Source organism: Aplidium turbinatum, chromosome 1 (genome assembly GCF_918807975.1).
Source record: "Aplidium turbinatum chromosome 1, kaAplTurb1.1, whole genome shotgun sequence".
Taxonomy (NCBI): domain Eukaryota; kingdom Metazoa; phylum Chordata; class Ascidiacea; order Aplousobranchia; family Polyclinidae; genus Aplidium; species Aplidium turbinatum.
In genome coordinates this window covers 48,509,483-48,532,628 of record NC_137472.1, presented here as the reverse complement: position 1 = coordinate 48,532,628, position 23,146 = coordinate 48,509,483, and the positions used below count along the sequence as shown (strand labels likewise).

At 37.9% G+C, this 23,146-nt stretch overlaps 1 protein-coding gene across 1 annotated transcript; it reads right to left on the bottom strand.

Moving 5' to 3' along the window:
* Window positions 1–5,575: 5,575 nt before the first annotated feature.
* LOC145770594 (epidermal growth factor receptor kinase substrate 8-like) lies at window positions 5,576–22,707 on the bottom strand. Its single transcript, XM_082582283.1, has 15 exons — window positions 22,515–22,707; window positions 22,020–22,181; window positions 21,477–21,626; window positions 20,908–21,091; window positions 17,289–17,362; window positions 15,985–16,212; window positions 14,027–14,250; window positions 13,683–13,842; window positions 13,068–13,198; window positions 11,756–11,916; window positions 11,134–11,273; window positions 10,614–10,782; window positions 9,482–9,661; window positions 9,156–9,310; window positions 5,576–8,646 (listed from the first exon to the last, which is right to left on the bottom strand). The coding sequence occupies exons 1-15, from the start codon at window positions 22,662–22,664 to the stop codon at window positions 8,500–8,502; spliced, it is 2,415 nt and encodes an 804-aa protein (XP_082438409.1). The 5' UTR covers window positions 22,665–22,707; the 3' UTR covers window positions 5,576–8,499.
* Between the last annotated feature and the right edge of the window lie 439 nt (window positions 22,708–23,146).

Genomic DNA, 23,146 nt, shown 5'->3' with positions numbered 1-23,146 from the left:
ATATGCGCAGGGGCGCCGGAAGCGGGGGGAGCAGGGGGAGCGAATGCCCCCCTGCCCTCAAATTTCTGTGGATGGGGAGGGAAGAGGGGGCAATGGTGCCCTTTTAAGGTCATGTAAGCTACTGCACACTTTGCATTATAACAATTTATGCTATTCGCTATTAGCCTAATTATAATGTTCTATGTTTGCCTCAAAATAATATTCACGACACAAAATTCTCCATCACAGTAAGTTATATTACATCATTATAAAATAGCATTATGCCCTTCCGTGCCATTGTTCTTTGTATAGCAGACACTTGTATCATTACTCGACAATAAGCTGATAGATGAGCATTATCGCTATAACTTATCTTAAAACTTACAAAAAAAAATTGGCCTTTTAGCAACAAAAGTGCCCTTTTTTCATACTCCTGCCCATCCAGTCAAAAATCGCTCCGGCGCCCCTGAATATGCGTTCCAAACGCAGCAGATTGTCAGACAAACGTTTTGAAATGCTTGTTTTTCTGCAAGGAAACAACTAATAGGCTGAGCAGCTAATTACAATACAGTCTCAAAACATAATACCTGCTCTTTATTTATAGCTATTGTTAGGCTGAACTTGGTTGAAATATTTCCGTTTTATGAGACGCTGGCAAAAAATAGCGCTAGAAATTAGCGCTGACGCTGACGCCGTCAATTTCTTTAAGAGCTTACGCAGTCCTTTACGCCGTAAAGTTTTTAGGCAATTCGCGCTGACGCTGACGCCGTCAAATTATTTCAATGACGCGTACAACACTGGTTTAGATACATAGGCTGCACTGCTCATTGCCTGAGAAGTTTCTGATTTGCCCCAAAATGCAAGACTTAACTAATATAAATTAAAGTGCTCACAATTGCTTACAAACGCCTTCAACACTGCTTGACTAAAAAAACTTCACACTACGAAGCCAAGTCATTGTTTACAGTTTACATGGAGCGACATTACCAACCTACCTACTTGCTTGCTTACATTACATTCCTGTTCTGACCTGTAATTTACTAAGTAATTTCGAAGTAGGCCTAAGTTGTTTTAACTAATTCTTTCTTTTTTTTTGCAAGACTTCAATCTCCACGTGGGACTCTAGCGTCAAAGGCAGTAGTGCGATATACAAACAAACTCCAGCTGACTGAACAATAGATGACACTGTGACACAACACTAGAACAATGGGCAATTGCAAGACGTCAACATTTCGCAGTTTGACAAAAAAAATTGCAAACAACAACTAAGACATTAAAAAGTATGCGTTGACGCTATGCGCTAAAAAACCGCGAAAACTTTACGGCGCATCCTCAAGCGCAAACTATCCAAAAAAATGTGGCCGCAAGCGTTAGCGCAAACAAAAAGTCTACGCCGCATGTATGCGGCGTAGAATTTGCGGCGCATACGTACATCTCTGCTAAATAGTCTGTTTTTTTCATCACCTTCTTCATGCGGTTCTTCAACATTAAAAATTTTTAGGTTTTCTCTTCTCCCATACTGATCCAGTTTGTCAATTGTGAAAATGTTTTTGTTGATTAGTTGTTTTAGAATGGTGTTTTCTTCTTTGACCTCTTTTCTTGTCTCATCCAGTTGTTCCTTTATATATCCTACATCACTCACTACGCCCTGCAGAGAAGCTTTCAGTTCTTCTTTAATATCTTGTAGCAGTAGCACACTTTCATCTTTTCTGATTTTTTCGCTCTTCCACCAGTCATTTTAAATTAAAGCAAAACTTTTAACTTAACACTTTGCTCCTCAAAGGGAGGCCAGATTTGGCCCCCCCCTCATATTTCCTTTAATTATTTGAAGCACAGTAACGCCATGCACTTGGTTTTTCTTGACTTTTCCTAAAATTGCCAGGCGGATCTGATGATATTAAATTTAATGCTAAAAGTTGTGTAGTTTTCTTGTAAATTCAAAATTTTGGTGAATTTTTGCTATTTCTAGCTCACTTCCAGCAAAGCGTGAAATGGATTACATTGCGATAACAAGCCATAAGCTCATAATTGCTTCGTGCATCGATATGCGCGAGCAGAGAGAAGCATCCTCTTGCTTTCCTTTGTTTGGTTTGACCTCAATAATACAAAGCGCGTTATTTCTTATGCTACAAAGAAAAGCCAGTGATCGTAAAGCTGTTAATTAGAAACAATAATAGCAAACGTTTTTTGCGTTATCAGCTCTACAAAGAAGAATAGCAATCCACGATCAAAATAGTAGGCTATGGAGGCCACAAACTATTCAAAACAGTTGTTTCAAGCAGATAATATTCATTGACGAATAAAAAACGTTACAATAAGAAATCTTCTCTTGGATAAAGACACGAAAACCTGGTTTCGAAATAAACGTTCTATGGAAATGCTCTCATTGACAAAACTTGCAATTGAGGAAATGTATCACTGCAAATGCTTTTGGGAGAAGCCGGAGAAATAGCGTTTTTGCAAACAGTAATTGTGAGATACACTCAAAATTATGAAATAGGCTCCATTTACACGTATCAGCTAACTTGATGGCGTCCCTTCAATGCTTTATGTCGCCTACTTGTTGTTATGTCCTGTATTTTTGTTTCACAGTGCACTGTATTTTGTTCCAAAGAGCGCAAAATAAAGATGATAATGCCTCATCTACATTACAAAATATTTTGTAATGTAGGCCTACAAACAAAATGTACAATGTACACAATGTACATTACAAAATATTTTGTACTGTAGACGAGGCATAAAGTTAGGCGTCACATAAGACAAACAACAAATCAGCTTTCTTCATCATTGATTCAACATCTGAATACGTTGCGCCAATGTATAAGAGGCCGGCTATTGTGAAGACCCGCCATTTATAAACGATCCGATTATACCAAAAGTGGGACAAACTAGTGGATCAAAGAATGAATATACAATGCTGAGAAAAGTAAATCTAAGTGACGAACAATACCGATGTCTTCATTTATCTTGGAAAAATGCTGCCTAAACTTATCAACAAAAAATACCGTAAATAACGGCAAGGATCCCGAAAGCAGAATTTGCTCGACTTTGGCATGAATTTAGTCAGACATCTGCAGTAATAATTCCACACATACAATAATGGGCTCTCGATTGCTGTAAGATACATAATAATCAACCTGGTTCTGGGCGATTTGTGTAACAGTTTAGGGGAAGACACTACTTGAAATGATGCATCACACAAAAGATTTTCAATGAAGACTGAGTCTAAAAACCGATGTGGATTGTGCTGCACAATAACTTCAAGTTTAGGACAGAAGAGGCACAAAATATCACCATAAAAATAAAGACCTTGTGGGAAATTTTCGAGAATCATAACACGATGCAAATACCATAAACGCTTAGTTTGCATGCTGCTCTAAGCTGGCCGGCAACTACAAAGGTAGACAATAGCCTACAGGCAGTTTATAATTCGATAACAGCGCAATAAACATTATAAATACGTAAACCGACAATTTTCTTTTACAAACGTTTTACGTCTAATAGTAAATTTTCCCCCAACAATTTTTTGTGAAGCACTTGCAAACCACGGTTTTGTAAAATAATTCATCATTATTATTTTTTACTTCTCGGATATTGTAAAACGTCATCAGCAAAATCACAAAAAAAATTTCATTACTTCAATGTAGTAGGCCTAAGAATTTTTTATAAAATTGTAGCCACGATGTTTCAACAAAGAAGCCATTTTTTAGCAATATAAAGTTATGGAAAATAATTTGCAATCCTGCAAATGGTTGGAAAGAATCTAGGAAATCTTCTCACAATCTGGCACAAAATGATTATGTTTATTGTATCTCTGTATAATTTTTTGCGACAAACTTTGAAGCTTTGTTATAATCATTTTTATCTTTGAAGTCAAAAGTTATTTTTTTTTTGGCCAGAAACATAATCACTGCCTTGCTGATGTTGTCGCTTTTACGCGTATTTTTAGTGCTTCAAACAATAAGGACCCAGTCAGCAATCCAGTCCTTTTACATTGATTCAACATTTGTAAACGTTAAATTTATGTAGATTTGCTGACTGTGGGTTATTTCACATTTCCTTTGTTTACGCATGTTCCTCAATTCGCTGTTGCATTATTACGACGCTGGCGGACTAAAAATGTATTTTCAAATTGATTGACACAATCTTCAATAAAAAGTGAGCTTCCAACTTAGCTTTGTTGATGTAAATGCTGTATTTTTGTGGTTGTAATTTATAAGTCATGTTTATAAACACCCGTAAGCGAAATGACTTATGATGTGGCCTGCATGATATTTGTGATGCGACTTGACACAAATCCACAATTTCAAAAGCACCTAATTTGGACTTAGAAATTTCAGATAATTTCAACAACATGTTCAATTGTCTTCTCTCCACTAAAAATATTCATACTACGAACTCAATTGTAGACCTAAAATACACAAACGAAGATGTAAACAGCTATTCAAGCAGGCTAAGCTGTAACTTATGAAAAATTTGGTTCCATAAAACTAGAAGCTAGCCATGAGTTTCGGAATGCATTAGTTTAGGATAAAAATGTAAGACAACAAACGCAGTTTTGATTTTTTTTCAAATTCGTGTAACAATGTTACTCTGATTGTAACTATTTTAGAATCAGTGAGTAGCTTACAATAAGATTTGCTCGCAAGTCGTAAACTCTAATCAATGCAATGATTCGGCACACCGCACACACACTTCGTGCGTTCGATCGAGCTCTTTGTTATTTAGAAGTTTGCATGAAATCGGATTAGCATGGTAATTAAATAGCGGCAAGTTAAATCAAAATTGTCGTTTTTGGGTACCTTTGCAAAAATTGAAATATCAAGTTTAACATATAAAATTTTAAAATAATGACTTTTCAAACTTATAGACAAATGATTTGCTTTCACACCAGTGCAACTTCTGTTGAAATAGCATCAGCGGATAACACGTAACAGCTGATTGAATTTGATCCAAAAACGGCCCCCCCTTGAGCAGTTAACTTCCAAAAAAACGTTGAAAAGCAAAGGGTTAACAAAACAAAACTAACAACAACTTGATTAAAAATAGAATACAGGTTTGCTTGCAACGAAATGGTGGACATTTGGAACACATCTTGGGAAAGCCATAAATTGACTAAAAATTGACAGAAAAAGCTGAAACTCTGGTGAATGGTCTTCCATAAACTGAATAATGTGTGGTTGTAATTTGAAATAAATAGCTTTTAAATCAAAGTCACAATTGAAATTTTCATGGGTACGCATCTTTTTGGGTCACCCTGGTATAAACAAATTGAACTCTATAAGCATGCGAAACTCCCTGGAAAAAGCTCTCAAAGATTTCTCAGTCCGAGGATATTTCACAACCAATCAACTACGAGCAGGATGTCCTGGATCAATCAAAAACGAAAGAGGCTGCCAGGGTATGTAACATTTTAGCATGTAGGATGAAACATTTAGTCTATCCCAAGAAAACGTCATATCTCTTACTCAATCAGCCATGCCTTGAATCCAATTTTGGGATCTTGTCCTTCAACTAAACTTACTACAACGAAGCTTAGTTTTCTAATAATGGCAGCACATCGCTGAAATAATGAAAGCGACAAAAAAGAGTGAAAGAGTGTTTCTTTTCATTGTATTTACAATACAATAGACTACAGTTATTTAAATTACTATTGACATCATTGGTTACAATTATTTCTCGAAGGTGTCGCAGCCAAAGCTGAAAAACTGCTGAAAGCCACAGTAGACTTGCACCAATGTATTTTAGCTAATGTTAATTTGCTCAACTGTCCATCATAGAGAAAAAGAACTCATCTTGGAGAAAGATATTAAATCATAGACTTGATTAAACATTTAACTTTCTGTAACATCACGCAAAATCTAACATTAAAATAATGATTTAACAACAAAAAACTGCAAATATAAAATGCCGTATCACGTGAACTCAACATCATTTCACGATAAGTTATCATACAGTTGTGGGATAACGCGAACAGTTTGCAAAAATTGTTCTTTATTACTGATTTAACGTCTTCAGTAGGTCTAGACATTGAATCTGTAAATGAAGGACCAATTTGGTTACTGAAATCAGTACAATTCAAACACAAGATTGTTTTCAAAATGAAGCAATCAAACTTTTTATCAGTGCAGGCTATGAAGTGATAAATATGTACAAAATGCTATGAATGACACGGGTGAGATCATTATAGGGGTAGTCATGGCCACCTGGAAATTAGGCCTGACTTGTTGCATTCTGCCAAGGTTTGATAATTGTCTTAATGAACTGTTAAAAAATCATATTTTAACTCCTTTCCCAAGGTGACACAATGGGTTTCAACATCACAAGGATTGGAAATACGAAGACAATTTGATCCAGAAAAAAATTTCATTCAAACTGTTAGCCACTAGCTAACAATGTGATTGAATGTTTTTTAACTTACTTTTTACAATTATACTGCTTCACCAAGACAACAAACAGCTTTTATATTGTTAGGAATCAGCAAAATGTGAAAAAATCTAATTTTTAGAAAATTTCAGTCAGAAGATTGTAAGAATCCACAAAATGTGACAAATCAGGCCGCATCTCCAGGTAGCTATGGGGGAGGGTAGGCTATAGAAAATTAAATAATTACTTGAGAAAAGATGTACCATAAATATACGAAAGCTTGAGAATGATTTAGAAAACTCTGTCGCCGCGTAAGGCACAATTGCAGCAGGTTCTTTTGAAAAGCACTCAATCAACATGAAGCGACGTAACTGTACAGCTCAGTTGCACAAAAAAAACAAACAAGAAAATCAAAAATGATCATAAAATAAAAATACAAAATGAGAAAAATCATACAAAGCTACTCTATTCAAAGGAACATTGCTAAGTATGCGCATGGATTACCAACTAGCCTATGGTAGAACTAAACCTGTTCTTATGTAAAAATGCAATGCAGCAGTAAATGAGACAAAACTTAGTACAAAATGATTGCAATACCAAGCCACGTGAAACTGCCACAGCATTCGATCTACTTGCTCACGAAAAGTTCAAAATTGCAAGAACATTAATGCAAAAAATGGCGCACTACTTTAAAACTGTTAGCGGATAAAAAAGAAAAACAAGAAGCGCAGTTGTTACCATCGCAAGTATGGACACAGTTTTTTTTATATGCAGTTACTTAATAATTTAAGTACGTAATCACATTTGTTCTTTACAGTAACCATAAGCAGAAGTGTGGGAACTATATTCGTTCGAAGGCTTGAAGCTCTAGTAGTGTCCATGTATAAACACAAAAACTACTTTGTCAGGGGCTGGAGATTTATCCAAGTGAAGTGATACTGAACCCTAATGTACTGTAATTCTTGTTATAAAAACTACACTAAATGGTAATAATACATTGATATACAAAGTGTCCAGTTCAGTATCAACAAGAAATGGAACCTGTGAGCACATTGCAACATATATTGACAACAGTGGTACGTATCTTTGTAGATCTTGGTTCAACACCGGATTTATAACAGTGGTTATTACGAAACTTTTGCCACAAGCGACGAAATGATGTAAATTATACTTGCACGCTTAAACGCACACTTTCACAGGCGTGCAGTAAACTACTTTGAGACAGAGATCTGAGAATTGCATCTTCAGATATCAAGTACAGTGGGGAATGGAAGCTCATCTCATACAATGATGACAAACAACAAGAAACAGGGAAGAATTTGCGAGCATAAATACAATGGTTGATCCACGTGCCCATTGATGCGTGTGATAGTTGTAACGGGTCAAGTAACAAAGCTGCAAAAATTGTGCCGCACACAAAAGTATAAGATTGCGAGAAATCATCAAATGTATAAGAAAGTAAAATGCACTTCTTGATGGCAGATCTAGTTGAAAGTAATGTTCGCTTATGTGCGGTAACTTAACAAAGCAATGCGAATGGATTATTACAACAACAGTTTTTTCGATTACACTGACTGTACTGTACAATAATTTTTGTATAAATTGCATATATTAGACCATTCTCAAGTAGTAGCCTAACCACATCAATGCACAACAAATAAAGTTAAAATACATTCAAACGACGTAAACAAAATTACAGCAAGTCATACAAAGGAACAGCCTAGCCAGCAAAAACTTAATGTTTTGTCAACGTTTTAACTAGCAAAGTTAAAACGACGTAAAAGCGGTGACATTTGCTGGCTGTGAGGATCTTGTTACGTTGAACTTGTGTAGAAACTCGTAAAATTTAATACAACTACAATGAACAATCGTTAGTTTGCTAAAGTGGAACCAACATGATGTGACTCCATCCCAGATAGCTGTTCAGTTAATTTTACATCGACTCAACGTTTACAGACGTTGCATCAGTGTAAAAAGTACTGGTGTGCTTGACTGGAATGAAGATATCGCGACTTAGATTTACACCCATTTTACCAGCGAGGGAAAGCCATCAGACGGCAAATCAACTGTTTTTTTACATTGATTTAACGTCTGCAGTCGTTTGATGCCTGGGCAATGGGCATCTTACAGTCATCAGGATAAAATGACACAATCTCATGAATCTTCACCAACTTCCACCTCTTGGCGTCGCTTCAGCATGATCTTTGCAAGTTCCGAGTTTCCTGTCGTTGTGTGGAAGCCATCCAGTGATCTCTGGATCAAGAGCTTGCTGTAAACTCTCGATCCTTCATCTTCAGATATCTAGGAATAGACCAAACATGTCACATGATGAAGATTTCTCAACTACTTTTTGTCGAAAAAAAGACAAGATTATTTGTGTGTAGTTTGTGTACAGTAAAGAAATGAAGTCGGTTGCATGATGGTCGAGTGGTAAGAACGACCGTACGTCGGTCGAAAGGATGCCGGGTAGACACGCATCGAGAGCACGTGTCTAGGTAAGACGCTTTGCCTCGGCAAGATACTTAATAACAAGCTTGAAAGCGGACATAAAGAGTGGCTTCCTTACCTTCCCGTCTACTTAGTCTAAATCATCTACCACCGCCGAGTTGGATATAAAACAGCTAAAATAAAAATTACAATACAGCGTGTTTCATTAACTACACAGACGGAATGATCTCATCTCAAATGGCTTTGCATGTTGCTGGAAACCAACAACATGCGCTCAATTGGTTTGGTCTAATGCAACAAATGTCCGACTCTTTAGTATTCCTCCTGTCGTAGACAAACCAAACGCTGTGATAATTTCTTACCTCTTTCAGCTCTTCTTTCTTAAGAGAAAAGATCTGGGCGCCGTTAAGTGCTGCCAAGCTGTCAACGGTGATCCGTGAAAACCCGTGAGATTGCAGCCAGTGTTTCACTTGAGCACGAGAGGATGATTTGTTGATCACAATGTCACTCGAAGACGCTAGAGATCAAACACAAGAAAACATTCCATGAAAGTGACAAGCACGTACAAGGTTTTCTATTAATGGCAAAAAAACTAATTCCGTCGCTAAGTTCACAAAAAAAAACATTCGGATTTGGCTATACTGACTATCGCAAAGCGTTGCGATAGTTGCATAAAGTTGCGACTCACAGCTTTTCCTGGGGAGGACAAAGTTCCTCTTTTTTTGAGAGTCGACTCTGTTCCTCAGTTCCTCCTGAAGATTTTCACTGATGCCGTTGGATGACTTCTTCACATTGTCGGTGGTCTCCTTCGCATTTGAAAAAGCCGAACTTCGCAACTTTACACTGGACAAGGCTGTCGACAGGGGAACTGCAAGTGAGAAACAGAATAGATGATGCACTATTTTCACCCTCCGTCATCATTCACGGATATTCCATAAATTCCGAAACCCGATTCGGCTAGATGGTATTTTAAAGCATGATCATCTCATTATCAGCATTCGTTACGGTTTCAAAATTTTCTTGAAAAATCAACGATAATTGTCCTGATGAACAGTCAAACTTTTCAGAAATCAGCGTAAATGTGACCAATAGGATAGAGTAGCTTGAAAACTAGTAAATGAGGATGCGATTTACCAACAAAGACTTTTTCAGAGTTACTTGTTCACTTACCAAATTATATATTTTCATACATCATAGGCTAAGCCAATATATCCTCAAGAAACGATTCTTATCTTTAGCGTACATACTAGCAAAATTGGCACTGCTCTAAACACCATCATGAGAATAATCACCGGTTGCCTGCTTCCAGCTCCCACTGACTTTCTGCCGGTACTATCAGGCATTGCTAGCTAGTTATTGCCCCAGCTAAACTGCGTAGGAAAAATTACGTGCGTCGTCTGGTTTTACAAGCCATGTCAAGAGGTGGCCAAATACTCGCACTTTCAAAGGCCCCAGTTCTTTTCCCCATGTTTCAATGAGGCCTCGCTGACTCACCATCTTCTGCATGTGGCTCAGATTTTCAGACTGCATAGCACATTATCTACCAATGTCCTGTATATCGATCCCAGAATAGATATTTAGATCTAACAACGCTCGATGAACGCACAATCCATTGGCTACTGTTCCTGGATATAACAACGTGACCTGTGGCGGCCTCAAACGCAAGAAGCGCTTTATTATCGACATAGTAAACCTCTTGTATCGCACATCATTTGCAAAATTTAAAATAAGTGTAATTCAACAAGATGGTGAACAAGGTACAAACAACAATCTCTGTATCGCCAGTTTTGATCAACATAATACCGTTTTTGAGCTCTCACCTGCTTTGATGGGAGGTGGAGACGGATTCCTGGTGGGAAGAGGAATCATTGGAGGAGGAGGAGGAGACGGGTTCCTGGTGGGAAGATGAATCATTGGAGGAGGAGGAGGAGGAGACGGGTTCCTGGTGGGAAGATGAATCATCGGAGGAGGAGAGGGAGCACGAGAAAACTGATAAACATGATAAATAACAACTTCGTTTTTATGAAATTTAAACTTAGCGGGAAACTATCATCAGTTTTTCTTAGGATTGGATGCACAAACAACGGATAGTGATTTAAGCAAGTCGGCAGATTAAACAGCTTGGTCCGTAGAATAATTTTTCCTTTTACACCAAGCTGTAATTTTCTGATTAGAATCCTCGATTACTGATACACTAATAAACTTGGCGTGGACTGATCCTTGATTGACTAATCTGACTACTTGCTAAATCGGCCGCTTAAAACATCTGGCATTTATGAATAAACTTTAAGTTTGCAAACTATAAAAAGGGATTTTCCTGAATTTATTGTTTGAACGCACTTTTGGCTGGGGTTTAACCTCTGGCAAAATGGGAAGTGGAGGAAAGACGTCTAGAGGAGATTCAGTCGAAGATGTAGTGGATATATCGCTCAATGATGAGAGGAGTACCATGATGTTCATCGGAGCAAATCCTGTTTCGCCTGAAGATTATCAAGATTCAATCAACTCAACTTTGAAATTTATTTTTCATTTAACATTGCAATGCTGGTTGGCAAGGACCTTCCTTCACACAACAACACATAAAAAAAATGTGAGTATGTGGTTGTTATTGACTAATTACTAAATACTCAGTGAAGTTTGATATGCGCTACATAACATGACCTCTTAACAGCATTTTTTTACTGCACGAGTGTTGGCCCTGTAGGGTTAAAGAAACAGGTCGAGGCCATTTCTAAACTATTTCGTATGAAAAGCATAATGCTGCTGTTGTTGTCTAAAACTGCCATCAAACGGGTAGATGATAACAATCTGGTCGCATGGCAGTTTAAACATTAATCTAGTTTATTGGCCTTGTAATGGTGCGTACATGTTATAAATCTGTGGAATGCAGCTCAGCATAGATGCCACCTTCCACAACGCAATGCAGCATAGGAAAATTTTACATGAAACATTCCTAACTGACCATATTTGTTCTTCACTTTCCACCACGCCTTTGAATGGTCAAGCACATCTAGAATGTCGTTCGCCTGCACTGTGAGCTCACGATCGTTGCGTGCTGTGAAATCGTACATCGCCCTGCACAGCTTGGGAGGTGGAGTCGGGGGTCGAACGAGGACTGGTGCTCTGAAGCAGAGCATATAGTTAAACGGAATATAACTGATATACCCTAGACATAAAATGCAGCGATGTTTGATGGTTCAGTTGAAGAAAGTCGGGAAAGACAACGTTTCAAGTTTCTTGCAATGCGTTTTCCTTTGGATAGTCTCTTTAACAAGAAGCAAGACCAGTGAAAGTAAACGATAGCGTTCCTATTTCAGATCGAGTAGTTCCCGTTTACTTCAACATGAGACTTTGTTTAGACGAAGATGATAATCTGTTATCAAGGCCAAACTTTGATACGGTCTTTTTAATCGACTTCGGGATGATTTTAAATCTTACCACATAACCTCACATAGGAAAAAATGTATCCCCAGTGTGTTTTCTGACGATGCAAAAATATTCTCTGAAACACAATGTTCCACTGCAAAGGTTGCGCTTTGTAATTGCTTTTGCTTTGGTGATTATCATTCAAAGAAATCAATTTGCTTGATTTAGTTGGTCCCGTAGTTTTCTTTTATTTCGTTGAGTTTCAAACCATTTAATAAAGACCTGTTATTGCAATTGAATCATTTTCGATCCGAAACAAATGTACTTGGATTGCTATGTTTGGTTGTACATATTACTTTAAACTAATACTAGCCTATATCTTTGGCAGTATTACGTTTATATGTCACGTTATTTGGCAAACCTGGAATGCAGCGCATGGAAACCTTTTATTGACAATGCTGTAAGTCTTTATTAAAAAAAAAATGGTTGAACTGCACTAGTTTCAATGTTTTTGTGTCATAATCTGAAAGAAATGGAAAAGAACATCTTCAAAACTATCAAAAAGTTGTGAGAACAAAAACGGTTTCTTCAGACGGTAGCCTTCTCAGACAGACAAAACTATCACACAGCGAAAACACCGCAGCACCGGAGAGCCGCATTACTGGCAGCGCTGCCGTAGTGAAAATGTTAAGCCAACCTCGGGACCGGACAATTTTGGGCTTATCAAGCGGATGACCTATTAAGCGGAAATAATTATCTGCCACTCCTGCACATTCAGTAATTGCGGACGGGACTAAATTGGGCTTAACAAACGGGTGAGCCTTTTAACAGCGGGCTTAATACTGTAATGTATTCTAAGTTAAAATACAACTGAAAGACATGAAGTTCAGAGACAGATATTAACTTACTCTGCCAAATAAAATTCCTGCTGTAGGCTCAGTGTCCCCGATGAGCCACTTCCGTTGCTGATACTCTGTTGCCTTGTGGGAGTTGGATCTACCACAGGAGGTGGTGACGGTGGTTCAGGAATAGACTCAATCTAAAAAAAACATGTCAAAACGGTCAAGTTTGATAAATGGCTACAATACAAAGTCACTACAAAGTCAGACCACTGTTTTTTTGTATCCAGGCTTACACCCGGTGGTTGAAGATTTGGATTATGTGGACGGAAAGGCAAGGAAGTCAATCTTCTTCAGGCATGCTTTTAAGTAACATGCTAAAGACACAACCGCAGGTTCATGAGCAGTGTCGAACCAGCGCCCTTTCGAGTGCCGTACCAGGGCTCTCACCATTCGGCCATGCAGTAGTCACTGCTGATGCGCAAGCCTATACTGGTTCTGAAGCATCTGTGTGGTCGAAGGATTTCAAAACAGAGATTGGCGCCAATATTCGCCTAGTCAAACACTGGACGTGTTTACACATAAGAATATCAAGAATAAGACATTTTTTTTAATTGCTCAAAAAATGTTCTTGTAGCATTACAGTGTTAATGAAAATTAAAAAGCACTGCAACTAAGCACTACCTCATGACCTCTAGCTTTCAAAATAAATCCTGATGCGATTACAGGGAGGACATCGGTGTCTTCATCTTCTGTCTCCGCTGGAGGAAGAGTGGGAGGTACCCATCCTGATGAGAAGGTGGGTTCATATGGAGGAAATGCTACGCCCGTCGGGAATTCCTCTCTGAGGTTAAAGTTTTTTATTCGATTGTTGCTAACATATAATTCGTTTTTAACTCAGGAATTCAACTTAATCCCAAAATTAGTATATCAATGCGAAACTACATGAGTTAAAAGCTTACATGTCTAGATCAGCCGTACATAATTCTTATTATTTTTGCGTTTACGAACAAAGTCAAAAATACAACCTGAACTTAGTCCAAAAGTCGCCCAAACTCTTCCACAACTTAATTTCTTGAGGATTTGCTGATGATCGAATGAATTCAATTGTTGGTTGGGAGAAAGGAGGGAGACGAACTTGACGAGCAAGATCAGGACCACAACAAGTCCGGATGATCATGCCAAGAGGTTGGAAGATAAAATGAAGCAGCTCCACCGAACTAGGATCCTTTATCTGGGACTTTAATTTCGCCTGAAAACAAAAAAGAAAAACTCCTAGAGAATGGCATTGACAAAATGAATCAGACTTGTAAAATATCGCATGACGAAAATAATGTGATACTGTATTAATCCAACGTTGATATGTGAGCAAGGATTATGATAATTCCTTGTAAGCGGAACTGATAAAATCAACCCTGCACAGACAAAAATCCCAAATCAAAATACTGTCATCAATGCACACAGTTGCTGTTGCCAGAAAAAGGTTTATGCATTCGTCTTGCACCAATCCATCCATTGAAAAAAAAAAAACAGGAAAAAAGATATAAGAAAAAACACAAAAGCAAACGTCATACTCTGAGGTACCAACGACACAAATGATATGAAGGGTGTGGTTTTAGAGCATGACTGCATGTGCTTGCATCAGGCCTGGTTTGCTCAAGTAGGCTGGTACTTGATGACTTCACCCACTCAGCAGTTCAATTAGTGTGGTGGAAATAACCTTTGTTTGAACAACATGACGTATTATTCATTTGATATCCGCACGAAATCACATTCTTTAAAGTTACGAAAGAAATAGCAGGAGATGTAAAAAAAATTGATTGAAGATAACTGTGTGGACTAAAGGCGCGTTGAAATGACAAAATAGTTTGATATGAAATTGCATTGCGATGAACAACGTTGAAGGTTTGTGAGTCTTGATAATTGAATATTTGCTTGTATTATTACGCACGAAAGACGTTGCTAAGCGCTGGTATGCAGTTAAACTTTTCGCGAGATCTCTAACAATAGCCACAACCTGCTAAATCAATAAGGTTAAGTTTGAACTGTGTCGTCGTACTCGCAAATGTTTTGTGCAAACACTCATCCCATGGTTTTAAAAATAACAACGAACAAACAAAAGCGCCTGAGCACTTCGTGGAATTGGAAAAGCGAAATAGAGTACTTGGGTTTGCTGCTGGAACGAACTTATCTCAACACTTCAGAGTGCATGAAATAACAAGACAGCTTCAGACCGCTGAACGACTTCAAACCTGGTATGATTTTGATCTTTTCTATTTTGCATTCAGGTAAACTCACCACTCTCTGCAGTATTCGCACAAAACATCGCATTGGGACTATCTAACCAGCAAAATCCGTCGTTTTTACATTGATTCAACGTCTACGGACCGATTTTGCTGTCTGGGTAGCGACTACACATGCGATATTATAGCACAATAGTTTACATTGCAACAGCATGCTTTGCTTGGCAGTTGATGCGGGTGAGTTGAAATCCAAGCAAAATTCGTCTCTGTAGGCTGCCTGAGGCATGCTAGAATAGACTCTCAGCTCAGAAATAAAGCACACAAAATCTCTACAAACACAGCGTAACAGCCACAGGTACCTTCATATAGACTAGTTACCGAGCAATTACGTTTTTACGTTTGTTCTAGCTATTGCGAAATGTTGAGCACAAAGAATGTCAAACAATCAAACATACCGTCTTCATTTATAAAATCCCTTAAATTATCGCGCAGTTTTAGTCATGTGGTTCTTTACTTCTAAATCACCGCCTTGACCGGTTACTATATGGCGTCACAAGATTACAGGTCAAGCGAGTTCACCATGTTTGTTTAATTTTAACCGATATTAATAAAGTTTTCGTTGTTGTACTATGTCAAAAGAAGATTTCAAATATACTGCCAATGAAAGTACTAGTTCACATTTCTCTGTCTTTACTTGAACTTATCAGCTGTATTGAGTTTGAATTAATACGATCTAAACATACCAGCAAGTTAAAGCATAATCGAAACTTTTGAAGACATTCGACAAACTTCTCTTTCGGGGGAAGCTTTCCTTTCATTTCTATATCTCCGTTCTGTGTTCCCTTATCTTTGGGGTGTTTTGAAGACTTTCGTTTGGACTGTTGCTGAGGGGGTTCTTTGGCGACGATAGCTGATTTTTGCACCATCAGCACAAACAGTTCTATGTCGTCCAAAGCATGGTTCAGGATTTCCTAAATAAGATTACTCTTATAGAAAAAAATATATACTTCAGAAGAAAATAAAAAGCATGAAAATGAGGCTGCTTGCATCAACCCAGCTAACAAACGATTCTTTTTTACATAGTTTACACGACCAGCTACTTTGAAACGACGTAAAACAGGACAATTCTTGTTGGTTGAGAAGGTCAAGTCAAGATTGAAGAAAAACAGATAATTTTTAATCGAAACGTGATTGTAATTTATCACGTTTTATCAAACGAGTTTCTTACAAATCAGCAGTTGTGAGCTGAGCAAGTGACAACTGAGCTAACAACATTTCAGCAAGTGGTTAAAGTTGGCAAATGATAAAACTGAGAAAGTAACAACTGAGCAAGCCAAAACTTGTCAAAAACCAGCAAATTTAGTATAGAAAGCGATACTAAGCAAGTCCGAACTAAGCAAGTAAAGCTCATAATTGCTGACTTGACAGCAGCTGAAATGTACATGCTGAGTTATATGCCAAGTGGTCTGACTACCTTATCTAACGACCTTAACTAAATAATATGTTTACTAAGTATGATGAGGGTGCTGAGCTCTGACAGCAAAACATCTTTTTGATTTTAACAAATAACGTTTAAAGAATTTTCAGTTTAAAGTTTGCAATAGGGTTGAGAAATTAATGAGTAATTTTAGCACTGAATACGACCAAATATAATGTCCATTGTCAGACTTAACGAGTGTGTTGTTTCAAAGCTTCAGCGTGAATAAGAAATCAGCAAACGGGTTGCCGTTGGTTGAAGTTTGTTTTCTTTAACTACCTTGTTGACAACATCAGCCTTGCACTGATTCAACGTCGATGGCTTATCAATCAATGTGAATTGTTGTGAAGAAAGGGGCATTCTTCCCGGCTATCAGCACAAGGCCTAGCACTCACTAGTACAGCGAGCAGTTGCGATTCGCTTTGTTGTTTAATTAAAGTATAAGAAACTACCCTTCACCCTTGTCAACTAGGTAATAGTAGTATGGTGGTATTCTGGGTTGGCAGTGAAAAGAAATTGCACGCAACAACAAGCTATTTGATTACAAACCAAATGAAAACAACCACGTACAACATCTCTGTTGATTTTGAAAGCCAACATCTTCTGTGTCTTATCTTGTTGATTGCTGGAAGACTGTTGCATGTCTGTGAAATTCAAAAAACATTGTTGACACATTAAAAAAACAAACGACACATAACGTGCACAAAACAATTTTCATCAAAATTCAAACAACAGCGATCACAAAATGTGGGAGAACTGACAGCTCCCTGTTAATGTATAATCCGCTTAAATGACGTCTTTGTAAACAAGCAATCAAACAGCTGAAAGTTTAAGTTACCACTCCTTTATTTCGGGACCTTTCGAAATTAGAACAGTGATCAGGAAACCTTTGAGCGACCCGAGCCACTCTCCATACATGAAGGCACAAAACGCCTTTGTTGAACAAAATTATTGGTGTTTTGCACGCCGCAATAGCTTGTTACTGATATGGCGATGCATTGTGAAAACATCGGATTGTAAAAAAATTAAAAGCAAAAACGTGTTGGTCAGCAATTAACGGTTTGAAAAAAAAACAACGATCACACATCGCAGTTGCATTTTTTTTAATAGCAGTCAAACAAACCGGTTTTCGAAACTTGTTAAAATCATGCTAAATATTAAATAAATATTACTCGCTTACACGAATGCGAGTAATCCCCAGGCTAGCCAGTAGTGACAAAAAGCGTAACATCTGTTCTGGCAAGTCGCTTGTGAGTGTCCAACATTAAAGAATGGAAACATTATTTTTTTGTTTAAATATTTTGTCAATCAAACCCCAAGTTTGATATTGTGGCAACAAACACATTTATTTTTTCAAGCTTGAATCTAACAAGTAGTTTTTATTACCGGAAGCTGATCTAATTATTTCATTGCGTTTTTGTTGTATCCAGGCTTACGCACAGTGGTGGGAAATTTGGATTAAGCAAAAGAAAAAAAAAGCTAATCTTCGTGTCCACCTTCAGGCATGTCATCTGTCCTGCCGAAGACATAACCGCGTGTTCTTCAGTGCTGTCAAATTATTGTTTCGAGCATTGTACCGTGCTTTCACCGCCCGGCTATGCAACCGCCGATAAAAAGGCTAGTCGCATATATCATAATATCGTACTACATTGTACTACATGGACGTTATTCGGTCACCATAGATACTTCCTCCACAACTGTCTATCATTAACATCCAATTTAGTGTTTTTCCTCTCCAGACCGTGTCCCATTAAAGTTGCAACAATTAAGTCGTGAGACAAAATAAGCCAGAACTGGAATTCTTTATCATAGAACTTCCACACTACGATCAATGTACGGCTATCATGCTGCCTACTAAGAATTAGAAAAAGGTCAATGTTAGGTGGGGCCTGGGACCATACAGTTTTTTTTTACCACTGATTTAGACCATCATTAAAAAAATGTGGTAAAGTACGGTATTCAAAAATTAAACTTTTTCAATCTCGGCTAATGAAAAAAAAAAGATTTAAAATACATCAACCACTCAAATATTAGAAATGATACTATTGAAGGACAATAATATTAATACGCAAAATCTACTTGCCACGGACAAAGAACACAAACCCCCGCACGCTCTGATGACGTTTTTAGAATATTTATCATCGTTCAACTAATACGGTACCACAACAAGGGAACCTACGTTATTGATTAACGTTTTCGTTCGCACATTTATGTTCAGATCTAGCTTACGGTACATATTCTTCTTCTTCTATCGAGTCTTCTAAATTTGGTTGATAGACCACAGATCGACAGATTCTTGTGGGGCGGATTTGTATATTTCACGACGTTAAATAAAATTAAAATCAACTAAAACTGAAACTATAACTACAGTGAAATACTAATCAATAAAGTTGTTACTGCTGTTAAAAGCAAAGCGTGTTCATAGTGACATGTGCTATGAAAAAAACACAAAAACAGGCGAAAACCTAACAACATTGAGAGGATTTTTATTCTCATGATATATGTATAATATCGTCTGTTTGCAGACCACAAGGGGAAGGGATAGGTAGGGGTGTTCAATTTCGATTTTCGATTCGATTTCGATTAAAGTGATATTCGAAATTCGTTTTTCGTATGGGACATATTCGAAATTATAGCCGCCCTTTCGACTGAACGCGTTGAAAGTAACGCGAGTGGCGCGAAATCTGTCTTGTCGCATTTTGCAAGCGAAAAAAGACTTTGACGCATGCGCATCGTCGATCACGTGACTATCACACGCTCTCGCGGGTCCAACGGCCAGTCCTGCACCAGAGATGCCAGGTTGGCATTTTTAATGCCAAATTTCACAAATTTCTCTCAAGAATGAAGATAGCTAGGTTGTGCAATGGCAGAAAGTGTAGGCTGAGCTTTGTCGCAGTTTTATCCATTTTTTACCGAATCCATAGGCGCCTAAGCCGTGGGGGCAGGGCGTAGCCAGACCGCAGAACAAGGGGGGCAACTTTTTTAGGGGGTAATTTAAATGGGCAAAATCATTATAATTGTAGCTGTTGCTCGAGAATGCTGAGATTTTGCCAAGGGGGGGGGGGGGGGCGAATTTTTTTCAGGGGGGCGAGGCTACTGGCTACGGGCCTGCGTGAGGGCCAGGCCCCCACACATATTTCTGTGTGGGGGCAACTTTTTATGCTGTATTGATACATAAAACAATAGATGAACTAGCGATCGGCAGCAGGAAAACACTTTTTGAATACAAACCGCAACAGCTTCGCGATAATCACTAGAACGAGTTGCGATGCTACAATCCAACACCAGACAACAAAATCTGTCATATTTACATTGATTTAATGTCTGCAGACGTTGAATCCATATAAAAATGACTGATTTTGCTGCCTGGGACATAGCAAAAATCTACCATTTTGTGTCGATTCAATGTCATCAGATGTTGAATGCACCCAAAAACAACATAATTTGCTACGTAGACTTAGCGTGCGTTTAGCTTTATGCGCTTGCAAACATACTCGATGTCGCTTTCGAGTCGAAACCTCTGCACTCTGCAGTGAAATGTCGCGGCAGTGAATCACTAGCTGTGAAAATGAACTTGAAGTGTTTGGGAACCCAGCGACCTCGGCTCCAGCGGAGCGATCGTTTTCAAAATCTGGCCTGACCGTCACGAAGCTGAGATCCCGACTGACGGGTGACCATGTCGATCAGCTTGTGTTCATAAACACCAACATGGGCCTGGAGCTGTAGACGTTATTTTGTGTTCTTTTTTCGCAATTTTTTATCGCTTTTTTTCGCGTTTTCTAGCGAATTTTCATGTCGTTTCTTTCAATAAAATCACATTTTGCAGTGTGGTGAATAGTTGTGATATTCGAAATCGAAATTCGGAAATCGAAAATAAATTGAATTTCGAATATTTAAATAATCGAAATTGAACACCCCTAGGGATAGGCTTATCAATATTTATGTCCCACAGCTTTTATCGGTTAGCACGTGAGGTCGTGAGGGGCTGGAACAGGTAAAGCCTTCCTAATTAACAAGAAAATGACAGACAACAGTGACATGATGATGAAAAGTACAAGCAAAAAACTGTTCATAGATATTTTTGATTAAATTTTTAGACTGCATGTTTTTCGATTAGTCTTTGCAGTTTACGTGTTAATTAATTTCACTGAGGTGATGTACATTTTTTTTTTAAGAATCTAACTCTTACTTTGCACTGCAGCTGCCTTTGTCGCCTGAGCGGCACCATTCTTTATAGAAGTGGCAGAGGAAGAATGCAGGGAAGACGTTTGGATCGCTGCTTCGACGCGCCCAGTGTCAGGTTTACTCTTTTCTCCTTTCTTGCTTTTCAGACCTCGGAGCGCGCTGTTAATATCAGCACGAATAACGTCCGCCTGCAGATCATGATATTAAGTTGTAATTCCAGCTTTGCATGTCCAATCTCTTGCGATCAAACACAAGACGCCAGGCACATAATTTTAATAATCGCCCGTAACTCGTGCACAACAGTTCAGCGGAGTGTTTCGAATGTCGTGAAAAGAATCGGAAAGTTGGGAACAAAATACATTCGTGTCTCTACACTACAGTAACTAAGAATATCTCTTGATTCCTGTAACGATCCTCTATAGAGATCAAAACAACATCATTATCAAAATCGAATTCTGGACCTCAGCAAAATAATCTTACCTTGCTTTTGAAACTAAAGCAAATTTTAACATTACCAGAAAAATTTAATTTCACACTTCAAGACAATCTATTTCGGAAAAAAATTAAGCTCACTGGGACAGCAAGACACTGAAACAAATGAACATCCACTGATTGTGTTTCATCACTCTTTATAAGGAGAGCACAAATGTTGTTGTAATTGCATGCGTTGACGACGGATTGAATGTGGAACAAGGATCCAAGAAAGAAGTTTTCCAATTCTTCCTGAAATAAGCAAATGTTCTTGAATAATGAAGCTAGAAAATGATGCTAAACGAAAAACTTCTAAGGACCGTTCAATGTGGTTAACCCACAAACATATTATTAAGCGATACCACAAAATATTAAATACTGAAAAGTTTAGGTGGTCATCTGGATAATTATCGTTTCTAGCACTGGTTGCCGTGTGCATCTGATGAAAGTGAAAGTAAAAGCAAACTTTGCCTTTGCGTTTACTTTCACTTTCATCAGATGAACGTTGCAACTAGTGCTAGAAACAACCACAAAGTAGTGTTACCGCACCAGAAAAATATTCTATCACTTAGACAATCACATGTTTAATAATAGTTTTAATGTAAAGGTCATGTAATAACTCATTGTAACAAACTTTTCTTTTACCCTGGAGTCACAGTCCAACAGCTTGATAAATTTGCCGCCAATGTTAAGAAATATTTCCTGTGACCAAACTTTTCCTCGGGCATCAAGTAGCTTTAACTTGTGAATACTCTCATCAACTATCAAGGCCGCTTCTTTTTTTTGCATCGCAAAAGTAGCCAAGTGCTGAATAAAAGGAAAAATTGCGGTTACATCGCTTAGATGACATGGGCTATTCATTGCTATATTTTTTTTTCAATAGGCTAGCCTATTCATGAAAAACACTCACTTAGAAGTACTTCATAAATTTTCATAACAATGTTCTTCCAACTATTAAACACGTTGGTTAGTGGCTTAAACACAAGAGGCCAAGAGGGTTCAAACAAAGAGAGCAGCCGAATTAACTTTCAAGATTGCTAAATAAAAAATCACAAGATTGACATGACCGTGGGAAATGCAGTACAAAGTTGATCCAGAAACACATATTAATATATGAAGAGGAAATTTAAAAAATCTTACTTCAACTTTATATTCAGAGACATCTCCCTTCTCAGAGACATTCCTTCCATAATTTTTTCTTTGCTGATAAATAGCTTTAGCAGAAGGTGGTGCACCTCCAGAACTAACGCTTTGTTGCAAATAAGGTTCAGGTGATGAAGGTGGCTTCATCGTTTCGTTGAATAACACAAACTAAGTATAAGCTAGTCAATCTCAATACAAGTTTGTAATCTGCTTTTCAACAAGTTCATAGCCTATCATACAATCATACATAAAATAACATTTTTTAAAAAGATTGAAGTAGTGGTTGTTACAATAGACAACCTGTTATGGTCAGGGTTGATCGGTTTAAACCGGGGCGGTTTAAACCGCCCGGTAAAAACCGGTTAAAACCTGGTTTAAACCGGGCAGTTTTGACCACCAATTGCTGGTCAAAACTGGTCAAAACCCCTTTAGTGTATGAATCAAGTTGCTTTTCAATTGAATTGAAAGTATTACCCTCCATGTTATTAGTAATGATGTTCAACTATATTTTGTTTTGATCAACATAACCTAAATGCTGGATTTTGAACAAAAAATATTCAACTTCTCTGTTTGTTTTTGATATTTCAATCAGTTGGTTATTTTAATTAATGAGAAAATTCAAATTCTAA